This window comes from Capricornis sumatraensis, chromosome 9 (genome assembly GCF_032405125.1).
Source record: "Capricornis sumatraensis isolate serow.1 chromosome 9, serow.2, whole genome shotgun sequence".
NCBI lineage: Eukaryota > Metazoa > Chordata > Mammalia > Artiodactyla > Bovidae > Capricornis > Capricornis sumatraensis.
The window spans coordinates 17,735,113-17,752,785 of record NC_091077.1 but is presented as its reverse complement, the minus strand read 5'-3'; the positions used below and the strand labels follow the sequence as shown (position 1 = coordinate 17,752,785).

The following is a 17,673-nucleotide window of genomic DNA, read 5'->3' as shown; positions in this document are numbered from 1 at the left end:
ATCAGTCGTGTCCGAATCTGTGCGACCCCACGCACTGTAGCCTACCAGGCTTCTCTGTCCATGGGATTCTCCAGGCAAAAGTACTGGAGTGGGTTGCCATTGCCGTCTCCGTAATGTCAGCTAAGAACTAGCAAAGATAATGATGTGTCCATCAGTTGTTACAATGTTGATGGTGAGGGAGGCTGTGTATGTGGTCGGGAAAATGGTACATAGGAAGTCTCTGCACCAGCCTCTCAATTTTGCTCTGAACTAAAACTGCACTAAAAATAAAGTCTATTTACCAAGTCATGATGTCACTCACATTCTGCACTCTAATCCCTCTCTAGTAACAGGGCAAAGTGTCAGCCAACAGAAACAAAAGGTCTGTCAGGATGGAATGAGAAAATGCTCAGGGGATCTGGGGCCCCGGCCTCCGAGGACCGGACCACCATCCTCTCTCACCTTTCTTGTCCGACAAGCTCACGGCCAGAATCTCCCAAGTGGTGATGGAGTCTTTCAAAAACACGTTCATGAGCTTCGTGGAGATTCTGGTCCAGGGAGAAATTGGGGGTGGGGGGGGGATGTTGGGGATTAGGAAAAGACATCTAGCAGGGTGCAGGGGGAGACCAGGTAGGGAGGGGCCACAAGGGACAGGGTTGGAAGGGGGCTGGAGGTGAGTACATTTAGGTAGCCCCAACTCGATTTTTCTAGGCTGGGTTGTGTGCTTCCACCACGATTCCATGCAAGAAGGGGGTCTGAGGTGCATGCAAATGCAGTGTCCAGTCTAGGGTGATCATAGAAGCTGGCCTCGGGATGGGTTGAAGTGGGGCCATCACAGCCTTACCCATTTTTGTCTGCTTGTTTAAAGTCGTCAATAATGGTCCACAACCAGCTCTCGGGGAATTGGCTTCGGGAAATGATGTCCTCTTCTGGGATTATTTCATCCTCCAGGTCACCTGTGGGTGGGGGTGGGGGGGGGTTAAAACAGACTGAATCCCCCCCTCCTGCTCCCTCCACTGTCCCTTTTAGATATTTATAATCCCCTAAAGGGATTCCTAACATGGACACGCCCAAGGTCACATGATCACTTCCAGGGGTCCTAGGCACATTTGCCCCTAGAGGCTCCTTTCTCCATAAAAAAATATTACATGTCATATTTTACAGCCATGTTGGTATAAAGGTGAAAACAAGCCACACTGCATTGAGTTGATTTGTTTTTTCCCCTTCTTTGATTTTCAAAGGAATGAAAACATTTGCATGAATGAGCCTCTAAAGGCATCACTGGTCCAAGCCTGCTGTGTTATGTTAACCATGTGATGGTTAAGTCTATCCTGAAAACAATGGGGCTAGCTGAGAGATTCCCTGGACTTGATGGAGACTGCCAAAGAGACAGTGGCTTTTAAAAGTCATCTTGACCCCATCAGCAAGTACACAAAGCTGGGCTACAATAGAGTTAAATTCTGGCTGAGCTTTCTTCAAAAAACGATGAACAGATTTTAATTTGGTTTTGGGGCTTCCCTGGAGGTTCAGATTGTAAAGAATCTGCCTGTCAATGCAGGAGTTTCAGGTTCAGTCCCTGGGTCGGGAAGATCCCCTGCAGGAGGAAATGGCTCCCCACTCCAGTATTTTGCCTGGGAAATCCCATAGACAGAGGAGCCTGGTGGGCTACAGCCATGGAGTCACAAAGAGTCACTCAGTGATTAACACTTTCACTTTTCTGTCTAACCACAAAGTAGGTGGAATTCCATAGATACTTAAATCCACCCATAAAAGTGAAGAAAGTGAAAGTCACTCAGTCATGTCCGACTCTTTGGGACCCCATGGACTATACAGTCCATGGAATTCTCCAGGCCAGAATACTGGAGTGGGTAGCCCTTCCCTTCTCCAAGGGATCTTCCCAACCCCGGGATGGAACCCATTTCTCCTGCACTGGAGGCAGATTCTTTACCAGCTGAGCCACAAGGGAAGCCCAATACTCTGGAATAATCTATCAAAGTGCCTTTGGGATACTAACTCTTAATCAACCCTTTGTATCGTCCCCAGTTGGCTAAAGAAATGACACAATGCAGGGGGTGGGGTGGGTAGTCATCCATATGTGTGTAAATCATATACACATTGTCTAAATTTCTTCTTTGCGAAAGAAGTCTTGGGTCACTGGAGCAGAGAGCAGCATGCCTAGTCATTATAATTTGCAAAGAGACTGAAGGTCGAATTCTGTGCTCATGTATGTTGGGAATCATTATTTTTTGGTGGGGTAGAGGGTTGAAGGGGTTGCTAGTTTTCCAGCTAAAGGAATTCAGAAATATTTGACTTTGGCAATGGCTGCTTTTGAGAGGTGTCTGCAGATAATTCAGTTTCAACAAAGCCCATTCTGGCACAGAAGTCCTCTAATTAAGACATATTAAAAGATGTTTTTAAAAAAGAAATGATAAGAAAAAGAGAGGGACTTCCTGGTGGTCCAGTGGTGAAGGTCCTGAAGTTCCACTGCAGGGGGCACAGGTTCAACCCCTGATCAGGGAACTAAGATTCTGCATGCCACATGGCATAACCAAAAATTTTAAAAATTGAATAATGGTGGGATCAGGCCACAGCGGGCTCCTCTGTCTCTCAACAGATGGCAGTGGAGAGTCTTGTCAGTTCTGTAAAGGCCACTTGTGGTGAGATCACTCTGATTTTGCTTAAAGGGGGCTTCTAAGAGAAGCCCTGGGTTTGCTTAAGATTGATGTGGCCTGAGATGTAGAATTTTGACTGTGTACATGTCCTATCTAGAACCGAATGAATGAATGAATGATTGAACATTGACTGGGCAAAGGTTGAGCAGGTCTCTTCAGAAGGCAACATGAATTAGTTTTCTTTGGTAAAGGCAAGCTTATAACCCATCTCATGTCTTCCTACTGGCAACTAGTGTGACCAGCTCTATCTTCTAGAACGTTCCCTCAGACCATGTGAGTCCTGGGCCCTGGTAAAGCCAAACTTCAGAGTGATGGGACTAGTGTGACCAGCTCTATCTTCTAGAACGTTCCCTGAGACCGTGGGAGGGAGGGGTGTCCTGGGCACTGGCAAAGTCCAACTTCAGAGTGTCTGGGGCCAGGGCCAGGCTAACCCAGCCAGGCAGGAAATTTGCTTGCCCTCAGGAGAGGAGTCTTCTCCGCTAGACTAGGTCCTTCTTCCCTCAGGCAGGCACTTTCTTCCACCTGCGACAGAGCCGCATCCCCCTCAGACAGGACGTCCTTCCCTCTCAGACAGGGATCTCCTTCCCCCACTGGAGATCTCCTCCTCCCTCAGGCAGGCACGTCTTCCTCCCTCTCCGGACAGGCCTCCTCCCCACCTCGGGCTCGCTGGGTTGGGACCTCTTCTTCCTTCAGACAGGCAGCTGCTCCCCGTAGGACTGGACTCCCCGCTCCTTGAACGGACTGGCTCTACCCCTCTCGCCCGTGAACGGATTGGCTCCTCCTCCCACCTCGGACAGGCCCGCCCTCCCCGGGACTCACTCCTGGCCAGCTCCAGGGCGCCATCGCGGCTGTGCTGCTGCCGCAGCCGAGCGATGTGCTCGCAGCAGTCCAGGAAGGCCTTGACGCACGCGTCGCCCTGCAGGATGAACTGGGCCCGGCGCTGGCACGGGAACTTCATGGGGTTGTCCCGCATGCCGTCTTCGCAGCACTTGCGCAGATCGCCGCTGTACTGACCCACTATGGGAACACAGATTCCCCCCCACGTCCCGCGCGGCCTCAGCTGCGGCCTCGAAGCAGCAGGCACTCAGGACACAGCCCAGGGAGAACTTCCCCACCGTCAGACCCTCCCCTTCCCTTTCTAGCTGGGATCCAGAAGGGGTGGGAACCAGCGGAGGGCGCACACCTTTATCCATCCTCTTCTCCATGAGCTGCACCGAGCGGCGTCGGCGGGCGGCTGGTTTCGGGCACTGCGGATCTAAAGGCAGGTGGAAGGGGAGCCAGATGGGTCAGGCACCTACTATGTTTCTGCTTTATTGACTGTGCCAAAGCCTTTGACTGTGTGGGTAACAATAAACTGGAAAATTCTGAAAGAGATGGGAATACCAGAGCACCTGACCTGCCTCTTGAGGAACCTGTATGCAGGTCAGGAAGCAACAGTTAGAACGGGACATGGAACAACAAATTGGTTCCAAAGAAGAAAAGGAGTACGTCAAGGCTATATACTGTCACCCTGCTTATTTAACTTCTATGCAGAATACATCATGAGAAACACTGGGCTGGAGGAAGCACAAGCTGGAATCAAGATTGCCAGGAAAAATATCAATAACCTCAGATATGCAGATGACACCACCCTTATGGCAGAAAATGAAGAGGAACTAAAAAGCCTCTTGATGAAAGTGAAAGACAAGAGTGAAAAAGTTGGCTTAAAGCTCAACATTCAGAAAACGAAGATCATGGCATCTGGTCCCATCACTTCATGGGAAATAGATGGGGAAACAGTGGAAACAGTAGCAGACTTTATCTTTTTGGGTTCCCAAATCACTGCAGATGGTGATCGCAGCCATGAAATTAAAAGACGCTTACTCCTTGGAAGGAAAGTTATGACCAACCGAGATACCATATTCAAAAGCAGAGCCATTACTTTGCCAACAAAGGTCTGTCTAGTCAAGGCTATGGTTTTTCCAGTGGTCATGTATGGATGCGAGAGTTGGACTGTGAAGAAAGCTGAGCGCCAAAGAATTGATGCTTTTGAACTGTGGTGTTGGAGAAGACTCTTGAGAGTCCCTTGGACTGCAAGGAGATCCAACCAGTCCATCCTAAAGGAGATCAATCCTGGGTGTTCATTGGAAGGACTGATACTGAGGCTGAAACTCCAGTACTTTGGCCACCTCATTCGAAGAGTTGACTCATTGGAAAAGACTGTGATGCTTGGATGATTGGGGGCAGGAGGAGAAGGGGATGACAGACAATGAGATGGCTGGATGGCATCACCAACTCGATGGACATGGGTTTAGGTAAACTCCAGGAGTTGGTGGTGGACAGGGAGGCCTGGTGTGCTGCAATTCATGGGGTTGCAAAGAGTCAGACATGAGTGAGCGACTGAACTGACTGACTGATTGATGTATCCTTGGTTTCCTGCCTACTGCCGCCTCCCCCTACCCCCACCCCCACCCCCGCCGTGATGTTGGAGTGTTATTGCAGCCCATACTGAGGCTCAGAAAGAAGTGATTTGAGAGATGGTGGTGGAGGCGGGACTTCAACACCCCAACCTGCACCCCAGAGCCCCGCCCTTAGCCTGCTCTCAGTATCTGGGGGATGGAGGCCCTGCTCTCACCTGCACTGCCTCTCCCTGCCTCCTCACCTGACCTCTGCTGGGTCTCCAGGCCCTGGCTTGTCTTAAGGGTGAGTCCTGCATCCGTGAAGACGCCGGCATAGTCTCTTCCACTGCCTGGGGTGCAGCCAATGTCCGCTTTCTCCACCACGTCCCAGATCTGCGGGGTGGAGTGGAGGCGGAGGGTCAGAAGTGCCACCACCCTCTGGCCAACTTGTCCATCCAGCCCCACCCCACCCATCCTATCCTGCTCCACAAGCTGGCAGGCCACGATGGACGATCCAGAGTTGGACTCTGGACTGTATCCATTCGCAGCACCATCTTCCACGTGGACCTTTGTCCGCCCACATTCTCTTCCTCAACTTGACTTCAACCCATCCCCGTGTCTACATCCCTTCAGACCTCTATGCTCAGCCCATCTGCTCCGCTCCAGCACCATTCCCAGGTGGCTCAGTGGTAAAGGATCTGCCTGCCAATGCAGGAGACACAGGTCCCATCCCTGGGTGGGGAAGGTCCCCTGGAGAAGGAAATGGCAACCCACTCCAGTATTCTTGCCTGGGAAATGCCATGGACAGAGAAGCCTGGTGGGCTACAGTCCATGGGGTTGAGAAAGAGTTGGACAGGACTGAGTGACTGAACGACAACAAGCATCGTTCCCACCTCATCCCAATGCCATCTCTGAACCAACCTCAGCGACTCTGGGGCATACCTTACTCTGGGTCAATTTGTTCTTCTTATTCAGCACAAACACGCCCTTGTCCACGGCCACCAGCCCCACTCGGGCCCCCTGGTTAGCCTCGATCTTCAGGGTTATCTGCTGCCCGGGTCGATGGTGTTTCTCTTCCTTCCCACCATTTTTCACCACCAGCTATGGGAGGGGGAGCAGGTTGGAGGGGGAAGTCAGCCCTGTAAGACCCCAAGAAGCCCAAGACAGAGGAGGTCTTGAGGTGGACTGAAAGAGGAGGGGACGAAGCAAGCCAAACTGGCATCAGGCAGAAAAGAGAGAAAACCAGCAGCAAGGCAGATACTGAGTGCAAGCCTCCACTTATGAAATAAATGAGTCATAGGGATCAAATACACAGTGTGAAGAAGATAGTCAGTAACCACAGAGGATCTTTGTATGGTGACACGTGGTTACTAACAGGACTCATCATGGTGAGCATTTTGAAACACAAATATCGAATCACATACTGATATTCGGATTGTAGAAATGTCGTACGCCCGGAACTAACATAGTGGCATAGGTCAATTAGGCACTTCCCTGTAGCTCAGTCGGTAAAGAATCCACCTGCAATGCAGGAGACCCAGGTTTGATCCCTGGGTTGGGAAGATCCCCTGGAGAAGGAAATGACAACCCACTCCAGTACTCTTGCCTGGGAAATCCCATGTACAGAGGACCCCGGCAGACTACAGTCCATGGGGTTTCAAAGAGTCGGACATGACTTAGCAAGTAACCACCACCATAGGTCAATTATACTTCAAACAAACATACTCATAGAAAAAGAGATCAGATGTGTGGTAAAAGGAGGGAGAACTGAGTGAAGGTGGTTAAAAACAAACTTTCAGCTATAAGTACCAGGGGTGTAATGTACAACATAATAAATACATGTACTTAACCCTGCTGTGCCATTATATAGGAAGGTTGTTAGAGGAAACCCTGAATTCTCAACACAAGGGGAAAAAGTTTTTTTTCTATTTCTTTAATCTCATAGCTCTACGAGATGATCGGTATTCACTCAACTTATTGTGGTGATCACTTATGATGTACCTAGGTTAAATCATGCTCTACACCTTAAACTTAGCACTGTGTGTAAATTACATTTCAATAAAACTAGAAGGAAAAGAAGCTACTAAGGGAACTTCCCTGGTGGTCCAGTGGTTTATGACTTTGCCTTCCAATTCAGGAGTACAGGTTTGATCCCTGGTTGGGGTGCTAAGATCCCACCTGCCTCCCAGCCAAAAAACCAAAAGCATAAAATAGAAGTTATATTGTAACAAATTCAATAAAGACTTTAAAAAATGGTCCATATGAAGAAAAACAAAAGATGAAGAAACTGAGGCTGAAAGAGACGGAAGAATGAGATGGGAAAGGAGGAGGGGCAGGAACTCTGAAATGGGGGAGAGGCATGGACTCGAAAGGCTGCAGAGAGAGAGAGCCAGAGGCACAAGAGGGACAGCCAGGCGGAGGGTCCCCAGATGGGCACAGAGAGGTGCCAGGGAGCTTACCGTGCCCATACACGAGTCCTTGACATCCACCCACACGGAGTCGGCCACCACCTCCCTCTGGCCGTTGGCATTGATCAGCGTGTAATAGGCCACCAGGCGGAAGGAAGGGATGAAGTCTGATGTGATGGTCAAGGGCAACACCACCAGGTCCTGGCCGGGCTCTCGGTCCTGGCGTCCCACCTTCAACAGCTTCCCCTTGTTCATGATCTGGGGGAACAGTTCGGTATAAGGATCAGGAAGGTGAGCGGGAGAATGGGTGGGAGTCAGGGTGGAGGGAGGGCTGAATCTGGGATGGATGAGGGCTCCCAGGGATGCTGAGAGTTCTAGAAAGCCACGGACCATGTAGGTGTAGTAGCGGATCTTGGCTTGCTGGCCGGGGTCTGTGCGCAGGTGGAAGTTGACGTTGAGAGTCTCCCCAGGCTTGAGCTCCACGCGGGGCACAGAGAGGTGCAGGTAGTTATTGGAGTTCCCCTGGGTGTTGTAGGGTAGGGCCTGCATGGTCCTGGTGGCCTGTCGCCCCTCGGGGATATTGTCCTTCTTTGTGCGTACCTGGTCAGGGAAAGACAGACGCCATGATGCCCACCTGCCCTCCCCAGAGACATCTAAATCCATACCCCTGAGACTAGGCATTTTATGTGAGGAGAAAGACTTTGCAGATGAGATTAGGTTAAGGATATTAAGGAGATGGGGAAGAAACCGAATGATCCAGGTGGGCCCAATGCCATCACAAGTGTGCATATAAGATGTCTAGGCAGGGACTTCCTTGATGGCACAGTGGATAAGAATCTGCCTGAAAATGCAGGGAACATGGGTCCGATCCCTGGTCCGGGAAGATTACACAGGCTGTGGAGCAAAAGCCTGTGTGTCACAACTATTGAGCCTATGCACCCTAGAGCCTGTGGTCTGCAACAGAGAGAAGCCACCTCAGTGACAAATCCAAGTACCACAACTAGAGAAGCTGGCAAACAGCAACGAAGACCGAGTGCCACCAATGAATAAATAAAATGAATAAATAAATAATTTAAAATAGAAAGACATCTGGGCAGAAGACATCTAGAAGGTAGGACCCTGCTGTGCAGATGGAAACACGTCTGGGCATGCAAACTGTTATATACAGAATGGATAACCAAGGCCCTACAGCACAGCACAGGGAACTCTATTCAATATCCTGTGATAAACCATTATGGAAAAAACTATGAAAAAGAATGTACACATGTATACGTCTGACTGAATCACTTTGCTGTACAGCAGTAATTAACACAACATTGTAAGTCAATTCTACTTCAATCAAATAAATGTAAACATAAAGAGAGCCCTTTTATGCAAATGAAAACATGTCTGTGGATGGCACATCCCTTTATGCAAATGAAAGGAACCCACTCTATGCCCAGGACAGGATCCTTTTGTGCATAAGTTAGGACCCCACTCTACAAAATTAAGTCCCCTGAGGCTGGCCCAGAACTCACGGTGATGGTCAGGGGATCCCGTTTGTTCTGTGTGTTGATGCTTAGCTTGGCCACGCCATCATCCTGGGTCAAGGACTGCACATTGCTGCCCTGGGTCACCACTGGGATGTGGCGGGCAGGGGAGCCGTCAGGGTTCGTCACGTACACCTGTGGGTACAGGGGCAGGTGGAGGGCATTTAGGCAGACCCAGAGGTGTGATCGTGCTCAGGACCAGTGTCCAGGGATGCAGTCCTGCCCAGGGTCTCACCATGAGGTCGAAGGGCATGGCAGGTTTGAAGAACTTGGGGGTCTTGGTGAAATGGATCTGGTAGGGGGAAGTCACAATGGGGATCCCGGTGCGCTCCGCCTCCACCATGTCGCTGCCTGAGGGGGGCCAGCCATGAGGGTGGGCTCCTGGGCCACCCCTCAGGACCAGGCTTCCCCCATCAGACTGCACTCTGCCTTTGTACTGGGCCTCTGTCCTTAGACTATCTTCCCCATCGACCTGATTCTACCTTCATTCTGCACATCCACCCTCAGAATGAATCTCCCCTCTTGCACTGGGTCTTATGCCTCAGAGTGGTTCTTCCCTGTCAGATTGGACCCCTCTTTCATTCTGGGCCTCCTCCCTCAGACGAGGTCTCCCCTGAAAGACTGGATGCCCCCCTTCATTCTGCACCTCCTCCCTCAGGCTAGACCTCCTCTGCCAGCCTGGACTCCCCCCTTAATTCTGGGCTTCCTCTCTCAGACGAGACCTCCCTTGTCAGACTGGATCCTGCCCCCTTCCTTCTTGGCCTTCTCCCTCAGATTGCATGTCCCCCCTCAGACTGGATCCCCCTTTCATTCTGGGCCTCCGCCCCCAGACTGGGCCTCACCTGATTGCAAGATGACGGTGGCGGACACATATATGGACTTGCCCACCAGGGCATCAGCTCGGGAGGGCTGTACTCCATTCAGCAAAACCTGACGTTTCAGTACGGCCTCCCCATTACCATCGTTGATCTGGGGGAGACAGTAAGGGTTCATGGCGGAGGGGAGACCTGGGGGGAGCGCCCAGGGCATGGGCTCAGACGACAGGAGACAGGAAGGGTGTTCAGGGTGGAGGAGACCAGACAGGGCCTCTGTTAGGTACCGGAACACGGGTGAGGGAGTGAGTCAATGAAATTCTCCGGTCACCATCCTGGACCCCAAAGATGACGAAAGCTGTTCCGTCCACGTGCTCCCCGTACAAGAACCTGCGATGCAGGGACAGTCTCACATTTTTGCTTCTGCAGATGAGTCTTCCTCCAAACTAGCTTTGGCCTCTGTTAAGCCCCTCACCCCACTTGGCCCCTCCCCCTGCCCCTCACCTGGCAATGATGTTGATCTTCAGGCCATCTGGGTCATCAACGTAGTAGAATTTCTCTTCAGGCTCTAGTTGGACCTCAAAACTGGGAAGCACTGGGGGGACAGATTATGTTGGTGGGGGACCAGCATTGGGCCCAGCCTGATGCACCCCCTCTCCCTCCCCCCACGAGCCCCGGCTCCCTGGCCCTCTTACCATATTCCTTCACCTCAAACTCAGTGGAGAAGACCTGCTGCGGAGAATCTTCATAGTGGGCTTTGATCTTCCACACCCCCATGCTGTGGGGAAGGTAGGCTGGTGATCTGGGCACACCTGGCAGCCCCCCACTCCCTCTCCTGGGGTAGGGGAGCCCCAAACCCCCTCCTGGAGGACCTGACATACTTCACCAGTTCTGGAATGTTCCAGGACAAGGCCAAGATGCCAAACTGGTTGTGAGAAGACAGGGAGTCCCGCTTGACAAGGACGCCATCGGGAGTCTGTGGGGAGACAGAGAAATGGCTCTTCAGAGATGAGGCTTTGCCTCTCGGCTCGCCCCTCCCTGTCTGCGTCTGGACATTCTCTCTGTGTTAGGTCCACAGGGGCAGTGGTGAAGAACGTGCCCCTGAGCCAGTCAGCTTGGGTTCAAATCCCCACTGAGCCAATTACAAGCTGTGGGACCTTGGGCAAGTTACTTAGCCTCTCTGTGCTCAATGAGCATATCTAGAAAAAGATAATTATTTCTCCTATGTCACTGGTTTGGGACATGTTAATATAGGCAAGAGCTGATGATGATCAGCGTCTCTCCAAAAACAAATAATGACTAGCATTTGGGACTTCCCTGGTGGTGGCCCAGTAGCTAAAACTCCACACTTCCAATGCAGGGATTGCACGCTCGACCCCTGGTCATGGAACTAGATTCCACATGCCGCAGTTACAACGCAACACAACCTAATAAACAGATGTTAAAAATGATAATAACTAGCACATGTCATCTATTGTGATGCAGGACCCTGTGCTAAGCATTTGATTAGCACATACATATACCACACATAACTGCCCACATTTGCCTTTTTGACATAGCAATGTTGCATGGCTCGACCTCATACACATGGGATTTCATGCACTGCCAACAGGTAAACATCAGGAGACATCACATAGAAATCCGGTTTTCTGGCTTCTCTTGGAAATTAGGGTCACTGTGGATAACATGCTTCTGTTGGTACGGGGTGACATTTGCTGGGAGCTGAGTACTGTGCCTTTAGGGGAGATGTGTGTCCTGTTCATCTCTAAAGCCAGCTCACAGCCTTCAGGACCTGGCCCTTGTTAGCTCTGTGTAATCTCAGGAAATACTCAGGAAGATCCCCAGAGGAGGACATGCCCCAGTCTTCCTGCCTTCTCTCTCCCTTCACCCTACATGTATGGTTCCCTCCCCGTCTCTCCCTGCTTCTCTCTCCCCTCTCCTTCCCTCCCCCCTTCCAGTAACTTTTTGTTTATCCCACTACCCGCCAAGCATGCTGTCAACAGAAAATCCCTTCCCCCCCACTTGGAATTTATGTTCAGTGGAGGTTAGGGGAAGGTGCAGTTAATAAAGTGTATAGATCCAATTTACGATGCCAGAAGGAGAGGGGGTGTTGCAGTTTTACAGGGCACTCCGTGAGATCTCACTGTAAAACTGGGACACGGGACGAAGACTTGAAGGAGGTGAGGGAGCAGTCGGTGCGGAAATTTCCAGGAAGAGGGTTTTCTGGGTAGGGGGAATAGCCCACGCAAAGGCCCCGGGGCAGGGCTGCGCCTGAGGAGACCGGTGTGTGGCTGGAGCAGAGCGAGCCAAGGAGAAGAGGGAAGAAGCGAGGGCAGGGAGGGGATGGGGTAGGTCTTGCAGAGTCCTGTGGGCTGCAGGAGGACTTGAAATTTTGTTCTCAGGGAAGTGGGAGGCCTGGAGGGCTGGGGGCTGAGGAGGGGCAGGGCCTGACTCAAGTGCTCACGGGCGCCCTCTGGCGGCACTAGGGAATTAGTGTCTGTCATCATCCCAAGCCTCGGATGAACAGACTCGGAAAGGTGCAGTGACCTGTCCAGAGTCACCCAGTGACCGGGTGTCTATCTGGAGCTAGAATCCTCAGGCGCAAGCAAGCATCGCGCCACGTGGTCTCCCTGGCTCCCGGCCCCCTCTCCCGACCTCTCTATATGCCTCTCTTTGACTTTGGGTCTCCGCCGGTGGCTCTTTCTCTGTCTCGATCTCTTTGTCTCTCCCTTGGTCTCAGCCCCGGGTAGGTCTGGGGCCCCGGTTGGCTGGTACCTCGATGCTGATGAAAACCGTCTGGCCCACGGGCAGCAGCTTGTGGTCCACAGTGAAGACCCGATAGAGGACTGAGGGGTGGGAGAGAGAGAGACAGTTGGGTGAGACTCTGCCCCTCCTCCAGCCCTGCCCCTCCCCAATCCCGCCCTCTCCAGCCACCGCTCCCCGCCCCTTACCGGAGGAGCCTGGGGTGTAGATGGTCTTGTCCGTCTGGATGAAGAGGTACCCGCTCTGAAGGCTGATCAGCACCACCTTCTCCACCTGGACATTCCCGAAGGTCGCGACAACAATCACGAACTTATGCCCCTTTTCTGATTTTAACTCTTTGCTGGCCGGGATCTGGGAACGAACCAAGAGATCATTAGGGGTCTGCTCCACCTGCCCTCTTCACAACAAAGCCTGCCCATCAATTCTGGTTGGCCCAGATTTGGGGAGTAACGGGGTACTGAGATGGGGGGAGGGTTAGAGAGGGGGTTGGGGTCAGAGGGAGGCATGGGAAGGGGAAGCAAGAGGCGGCTCAGAGGAGGGAGGGCTCAGAAGGGGAAGGGACTCAAAGAGAAGACTCAGATGGAAGGGCCTCTGAAGGAAGAGGAGGGCTTAGAGAGGGAGGGGCTAGGAGGGCCGGGGCTCAGAAATGGGAAAGGGCTCAGAGATCCTAGAGCTTGGAAGGAGGTGGACTCCAGAGAGACCAGGGCGCTACTGTATAGCACAGGGACCTCTGCTCAATATTACCTAACAGCCTAAATGAGGCAAGAATTTGGAAAAGAATATATATATGTATATGTATCACTGCATCACTTGACTGTACACCTGAAATTACTGCAACATTACGCTCCAGTATAAATTTAAAAGCCGGGAACCCAAAGCCAGTGCTTTGGGACAACCCAGAGGGATAGGGTGGGGAGCAATGTGGAAGCGGTTTTTAGGATGGGGGGGGACACATGCATACCCGTGGCCGATTCATGTTGATGTATGGCAAAAACCATCACAATATTGTAAAGTAACTGTCTCCCAATTAAAATAAATTAATTAACTTAAAATAAAAAAGAAGGTGGAGACAGCTCAGAGAAAGCTCTGGATGAAGCAGTGGGAGGGGCTCAGAAAAGGGAGGGCTCAGATGGGGGAGGGGGAGACAGAAGGGGCGGGGCTCAGGCCGTGTGGGTGGGGCTCAGAGAGGGGGAAGGGCTCTCGGAGGACTCCGTGGAGGACTCTCAGAGCTGGTGTGGCATCAGCAGGACTGGGCTCCCTGGCGCGCCCACCTTGATGGTGACGGTGCTCAGGTAGCCATTGTTGCTGTTCAGCTGGGTGTTTTCGTTTGACAGCACTTGTTTCTTGGCCGGGAAGTCGTGGACGGTGACCAAGACCTGAATATTCCCTTGTCCTCCGTGGGCCTCCAGCACCACAGTCTCCTCGCTCTCCAGACGCAGGATGTTGGGGGTGATCATGGAATACCTGCCGGAGGGGAGCATGGGGCGTAGAGCTGTCATGCCCGGAAGCCCCAGCTGCCAGCCCTTCCCCAGGCTGAGCACTCTGCCCCAGTCCCTGGTCTCACAGGGGATCCGGTGACCGGCAGACAACTGGGGGCGGGGCGGGGGTGGGGGGTGGGAGGCAGGGGCGGTGCTTCACATCCCATCAACTGCTGAACACCAAAATGAGAGGGGCCAACTCTTCCAAGACTTGCAAACTCACCACTGAACCCGCTTATTCCAGGAGCTCTACTCCCAAAATCTTTAAACACCCCAAGTCTCTAAACACCCAGCCCTGAACACCATGTGTGCTATGTGCTAAGTGGTGTCAATCGTGTCCGACTTTGCTGCCCTCTAGACTGTAGCCGACCAGGCTCCTTTGTTCATGGGATTCTCCAGGCAAGAATACCAGAGTGGGTTGCTGGTGCCCTCCTCCAGGGGATCTTCCTGACCCAGAGATCAAACCCGCGTCTCCTGTGTCTCCTGCATTGCAAGCAGATTCCTTACCTGCTGAGCCACCAGGACAGCCAAGACCATCCCAAACTCCTCCCTAAACCTGTGGCACCTCAGACCCAGATCCACTCCCTCAGCCACATACACCCACGCGAAGTCTCTAGACCCTTAAAACCTGAAACTACAAACTCCCAGAATCTGTGACGGTCAAATGTCCAGGACGCCAAATCACCTCTCCTGCAGAATCACTCATTCCACGTGCACACCCTACACACGCAGGGCCTTGTACCACAAATGCACACTCTCGTCTCCGAAGCAGCCTTTTTTTGGGGTCAGGCTGTGACTACTCACATGGGGTTCCCCAAGGCCATGGGGAGACTGGCTAGAAGCAGCAGCAGCAGCAGGCTGGGACCTGAGGTGGGCTGCATGGTGCTGGGGCAGTGGAGGGACAGAGGGATGGAGGGACAGAGGGAGAGGGCAGGGGAGGGGAATGAGCTGAGGTTGCTGGAGGCTGCCTTTTATTTGGCTCCTGCCTTCCTCCCTCCCCTGACCAGCCCTCACTCCCTGTGGCCTTCCCCCTCCCTGGGACTGCCCCAGATTTCTCAATACTGTTTCCTAAGTTTTTCAATCTGTAGGGCCAGCATGCCTGGCATAAGTAACCCGGGGCCATGTTCTTCAGCTACAGGGTCACAACAACCTCCTGCCCTGGCCTCCCTCCGGGTCACGGCCAGCTGGTGATCAGGGACCTTTCCCCGTTACATCCACTTGGTAGTAGATGAAAGCAGAGGGCAGAGAGCCACCCTTCGCCCCCAAGTCCAGATATCTGGGCCTGGCCCTCAGTCTACTTTTAAGCATGCATTTATTCAGCAGACTCTTCCTGTGAGTCCATCTCTGTGCTAGCATCTCATGTCCCACTTCCAGAATCTTCCATGTTGGCATGGGGCTGGGGGTCGGGGACAGAGTCCAACATCAATGGTCCTAGCCTCATGGAGTGTTTTCTCCAGTGGAGAAGGACTCAGCTTCTTGGAGAGTCAGGGAAGGTTTCTTGGAGGAAGGGACATTTCAGTTGGGCTTTGAAGTATGTGTAGGAGTTCACTATCCAACTGAGAATGTTTTCTAGGGCAAAGAGAGCCTGGAATTCCCTTCACCTAATCTCATCAAGAGGCCTGAGTGGCTAAAAAGTCATGATTGAGGAAAGTCCCATGGCTAGCTTTTGTGTTACATCAACACCTTCTTAGGGGAGGGAGGTTCAAGAGGGATGGGACATGTGTATACCTATGGCTGATTCATGTTTATGTATGGCAGAAACCAACACAACATTGTAAAGCAATTATCCTCCAATTAAAAAATAAATTTAAAAACATCCTCGGGATATTATTATTGGTAAAAATTGTATTTAACTTGTTGCGTATGAATTGGTAATATAGTCATATGGTTCAATATCTAAAAGGTAACCTTCCTCCTGCTCTTGTTGCTAGCCATCAGGGTCTCGGACATGACCCTGTAACCAAGTCTCACGTTTCTCTCCAGAGGTATATTATACATTTACAAACATTCACACGTTTCAAAAACAAATATCAGAAAGCTCTACACACTCTTCTTCCTGGTCTCCGTGGGTTACACCTTGCTTTTTCATAAACAATATACAGTACAGATTGTCTCACTATCAGAGCACAGAGAGCTTCCTTGTTCTTACAGGCAGTGAAAATAACCAGTCATCTACTGACGGACAGACAGACTTCCTATTGTAACAAAACCATGCTCCCTCCAGAAAGTAATCTGCATTATTGCCCAGTTATTGCCCAGTCTCATGATTATTAACTGGTAAACCTTGGGGAAATTACTGATAACCATTTGAGCCTGAGTTTCCTCCTGTAAAGGGGTTATAACAGCAAGCAACTTCAAAGGGTTCTTACTACAATAAGAAAAGATAATTCTGATCAAAGGCTGTGTTCTAACAATAACCTTGCTAGATATCGCTAAATTCCCCTCCGTAGTTATATTGATTTGCATAATCACCAGTCTTGCACAAAGTTGCCAATTTACTCACTCCCGCCCATCCCCCACCCCCACCCCTGCCCCCGGCCCACCACCCTATTTTTGCCTCAGTGTCAATTTAATTTGCTTGTAAGTTGAGCCTCTGGGGGATGGGGAGACTGTGAAGCCAGGTGTAGGGAGGATGGGGGATCTATCTAGAACCCTGAAGAGATGGAGGATTCAGAAGCCCAGAGGGCTGTTTTCCAGAGCCTCCTTGAAGGGGTTAACAGGGACCTCACTCTGATTTCCTGTAAACCGTGCTCTTTTCCTGGCCATGCCCTCTGTGTCCCTCCCCCCGAGTAGGGGGAGGCGTGGAGAAACAACAAACCTGGACTCTGTCTGATCTGATTGCAACACCCTTTCCTTGGAAGAGGGGGAGGGGGTGGGGGGAGGCAAACACTTGCTTACCCTACAGAACTGGGGTTCAACTTCTGAAACTGAGACGTGGCCACCTTCTAGGATCCTCCACTCCCCAATACTTTCTTTATCTTTCTCCCCCGTCCACCCGCCAAAACATTCACCCCGTTTCCTGGTTCCGTTATAGACTTAAGCCTTCGAGCTCTGTGATTTGTCAAGGAATCAAGAATTTGAGAAGGAATTCCTGCTGGCCTCGCTCTCCCCGTGGGGTTGACTGCCCCTCCCTCAGAGCCTCAGTTAGTCCATCTGAACATAGGGATTGATGGCAGTTCCTGCTGCTTTTTTATTCTGGCCACACCGAGCAGCAGGCAGGTGGGAGCTTAGCTCCCTCAACCAGGGATCGAAACTGCGCCCCCACCCCCCGCATTTGAAGCACAGAGTCTTATCCACTGGACCGCCAGGGAAGTCCCAGTTCCTGCTGTTTTGACAATTAAGAAAACCCAGATGCTGTGAGAGACAGGAAGATCCCCTGGAGGAGGGCATGGCTACGCCTTCCAGTATTCTTGCCTGGAGAATCCCATGGACAGGGGAGCCTGGTGGGCTATAGTCCATGGGGCAACAAAGAGTCGGACACTGAGCGACCGACTACACACAGATGCCTTGAAGTCCTGGGCTTGGAGGGAAGACTCATGCCCACAGTGATGAAGGTCTGAGACGGGTCCTACCCATGATATCCAGGAGGTGACCAGAGGGATGGAGGGGAAAGTGAACCAAGGTCTCCTGGGAGGGAAGGAAACAAGAGGAATT

General features: G+C 51.7%; 1 protein-coding gene across 1 annotated transcript in view; it reads right to left on the bottom strand.

Annotated features, from left to right (window-relative positions):
- The window catches only part of LOC138085376 (complement C3), a 36,295-nt gene extending 21,352 nt beyond the window's left edge, over nt 1-14,943 (bottom strand). Inside the window, exons 1-19 of the mRNA XM_068979713.1 lie at nt 14,824-14,943; nt 13,813-14,005; nt 12,730-12,892; nt 12,554-12,624; nt 10,660-10,754; nt 10,474-10,556; nt 10,283-10,373; nt 10,066-10,168; nt 9,809-9,935; nt 9,202-9,317; nt 8,955-9,101; nt 7,828-8,037; nt 7,489-7,695; nt 5,972-6,130; nt 5,293-5,422; nt 3,835-3,906; nt 3,471-3,668; nt 824-935; nt 442-527 (exon numbers count right to left, since the gene is read on the bottom strand). Coding sequence (XP_068835814.1) covers nt 442-527; nt 824-935; nt 3,471-3,668; nt 3,835-3,906; nt 5,293-5,422; nt 5,972-6,130; nt 7,489-7,695; nt 7,828-8,037; nt 8,955-9,101; nt 9,202-9,317; nt 9,809-9,935; nt 10,066-10,168; nt 10,283-10,373; nt 10,474-10,556; nt 10,660-10,754; nt 12,554-12,624; nt 12,730-12,892; nt 13,813-14,005; nt 14,824-14,900 — 2,440 coding nt within the window. The 5' untranslated portion in view covers nt 14,901-14,943. The remainder of the gene's footprint in view (nt 1-441; nt 528-823; nt 936-3,470; nt 3,669-3,834; nt 3,907-5,292; nt 5,423-5,971; nt 6,131-7,488; nt 7,696-7,827; nt 8,038-8,954; nt 9,102-9,201; nt 9,318-9,808; nt 9,936-10,065; nt 10,169-10,282; nt 10,374-10,473; nt 10,557-10,659; nt 10,755-12,553; nt 12,625-12,729; nt 12,893-13,812; nt 14,006-14,823) is intronic.
- Between the last annotated feature and the right edge of the window lie 2,730 nt (nt 14,944-17,673).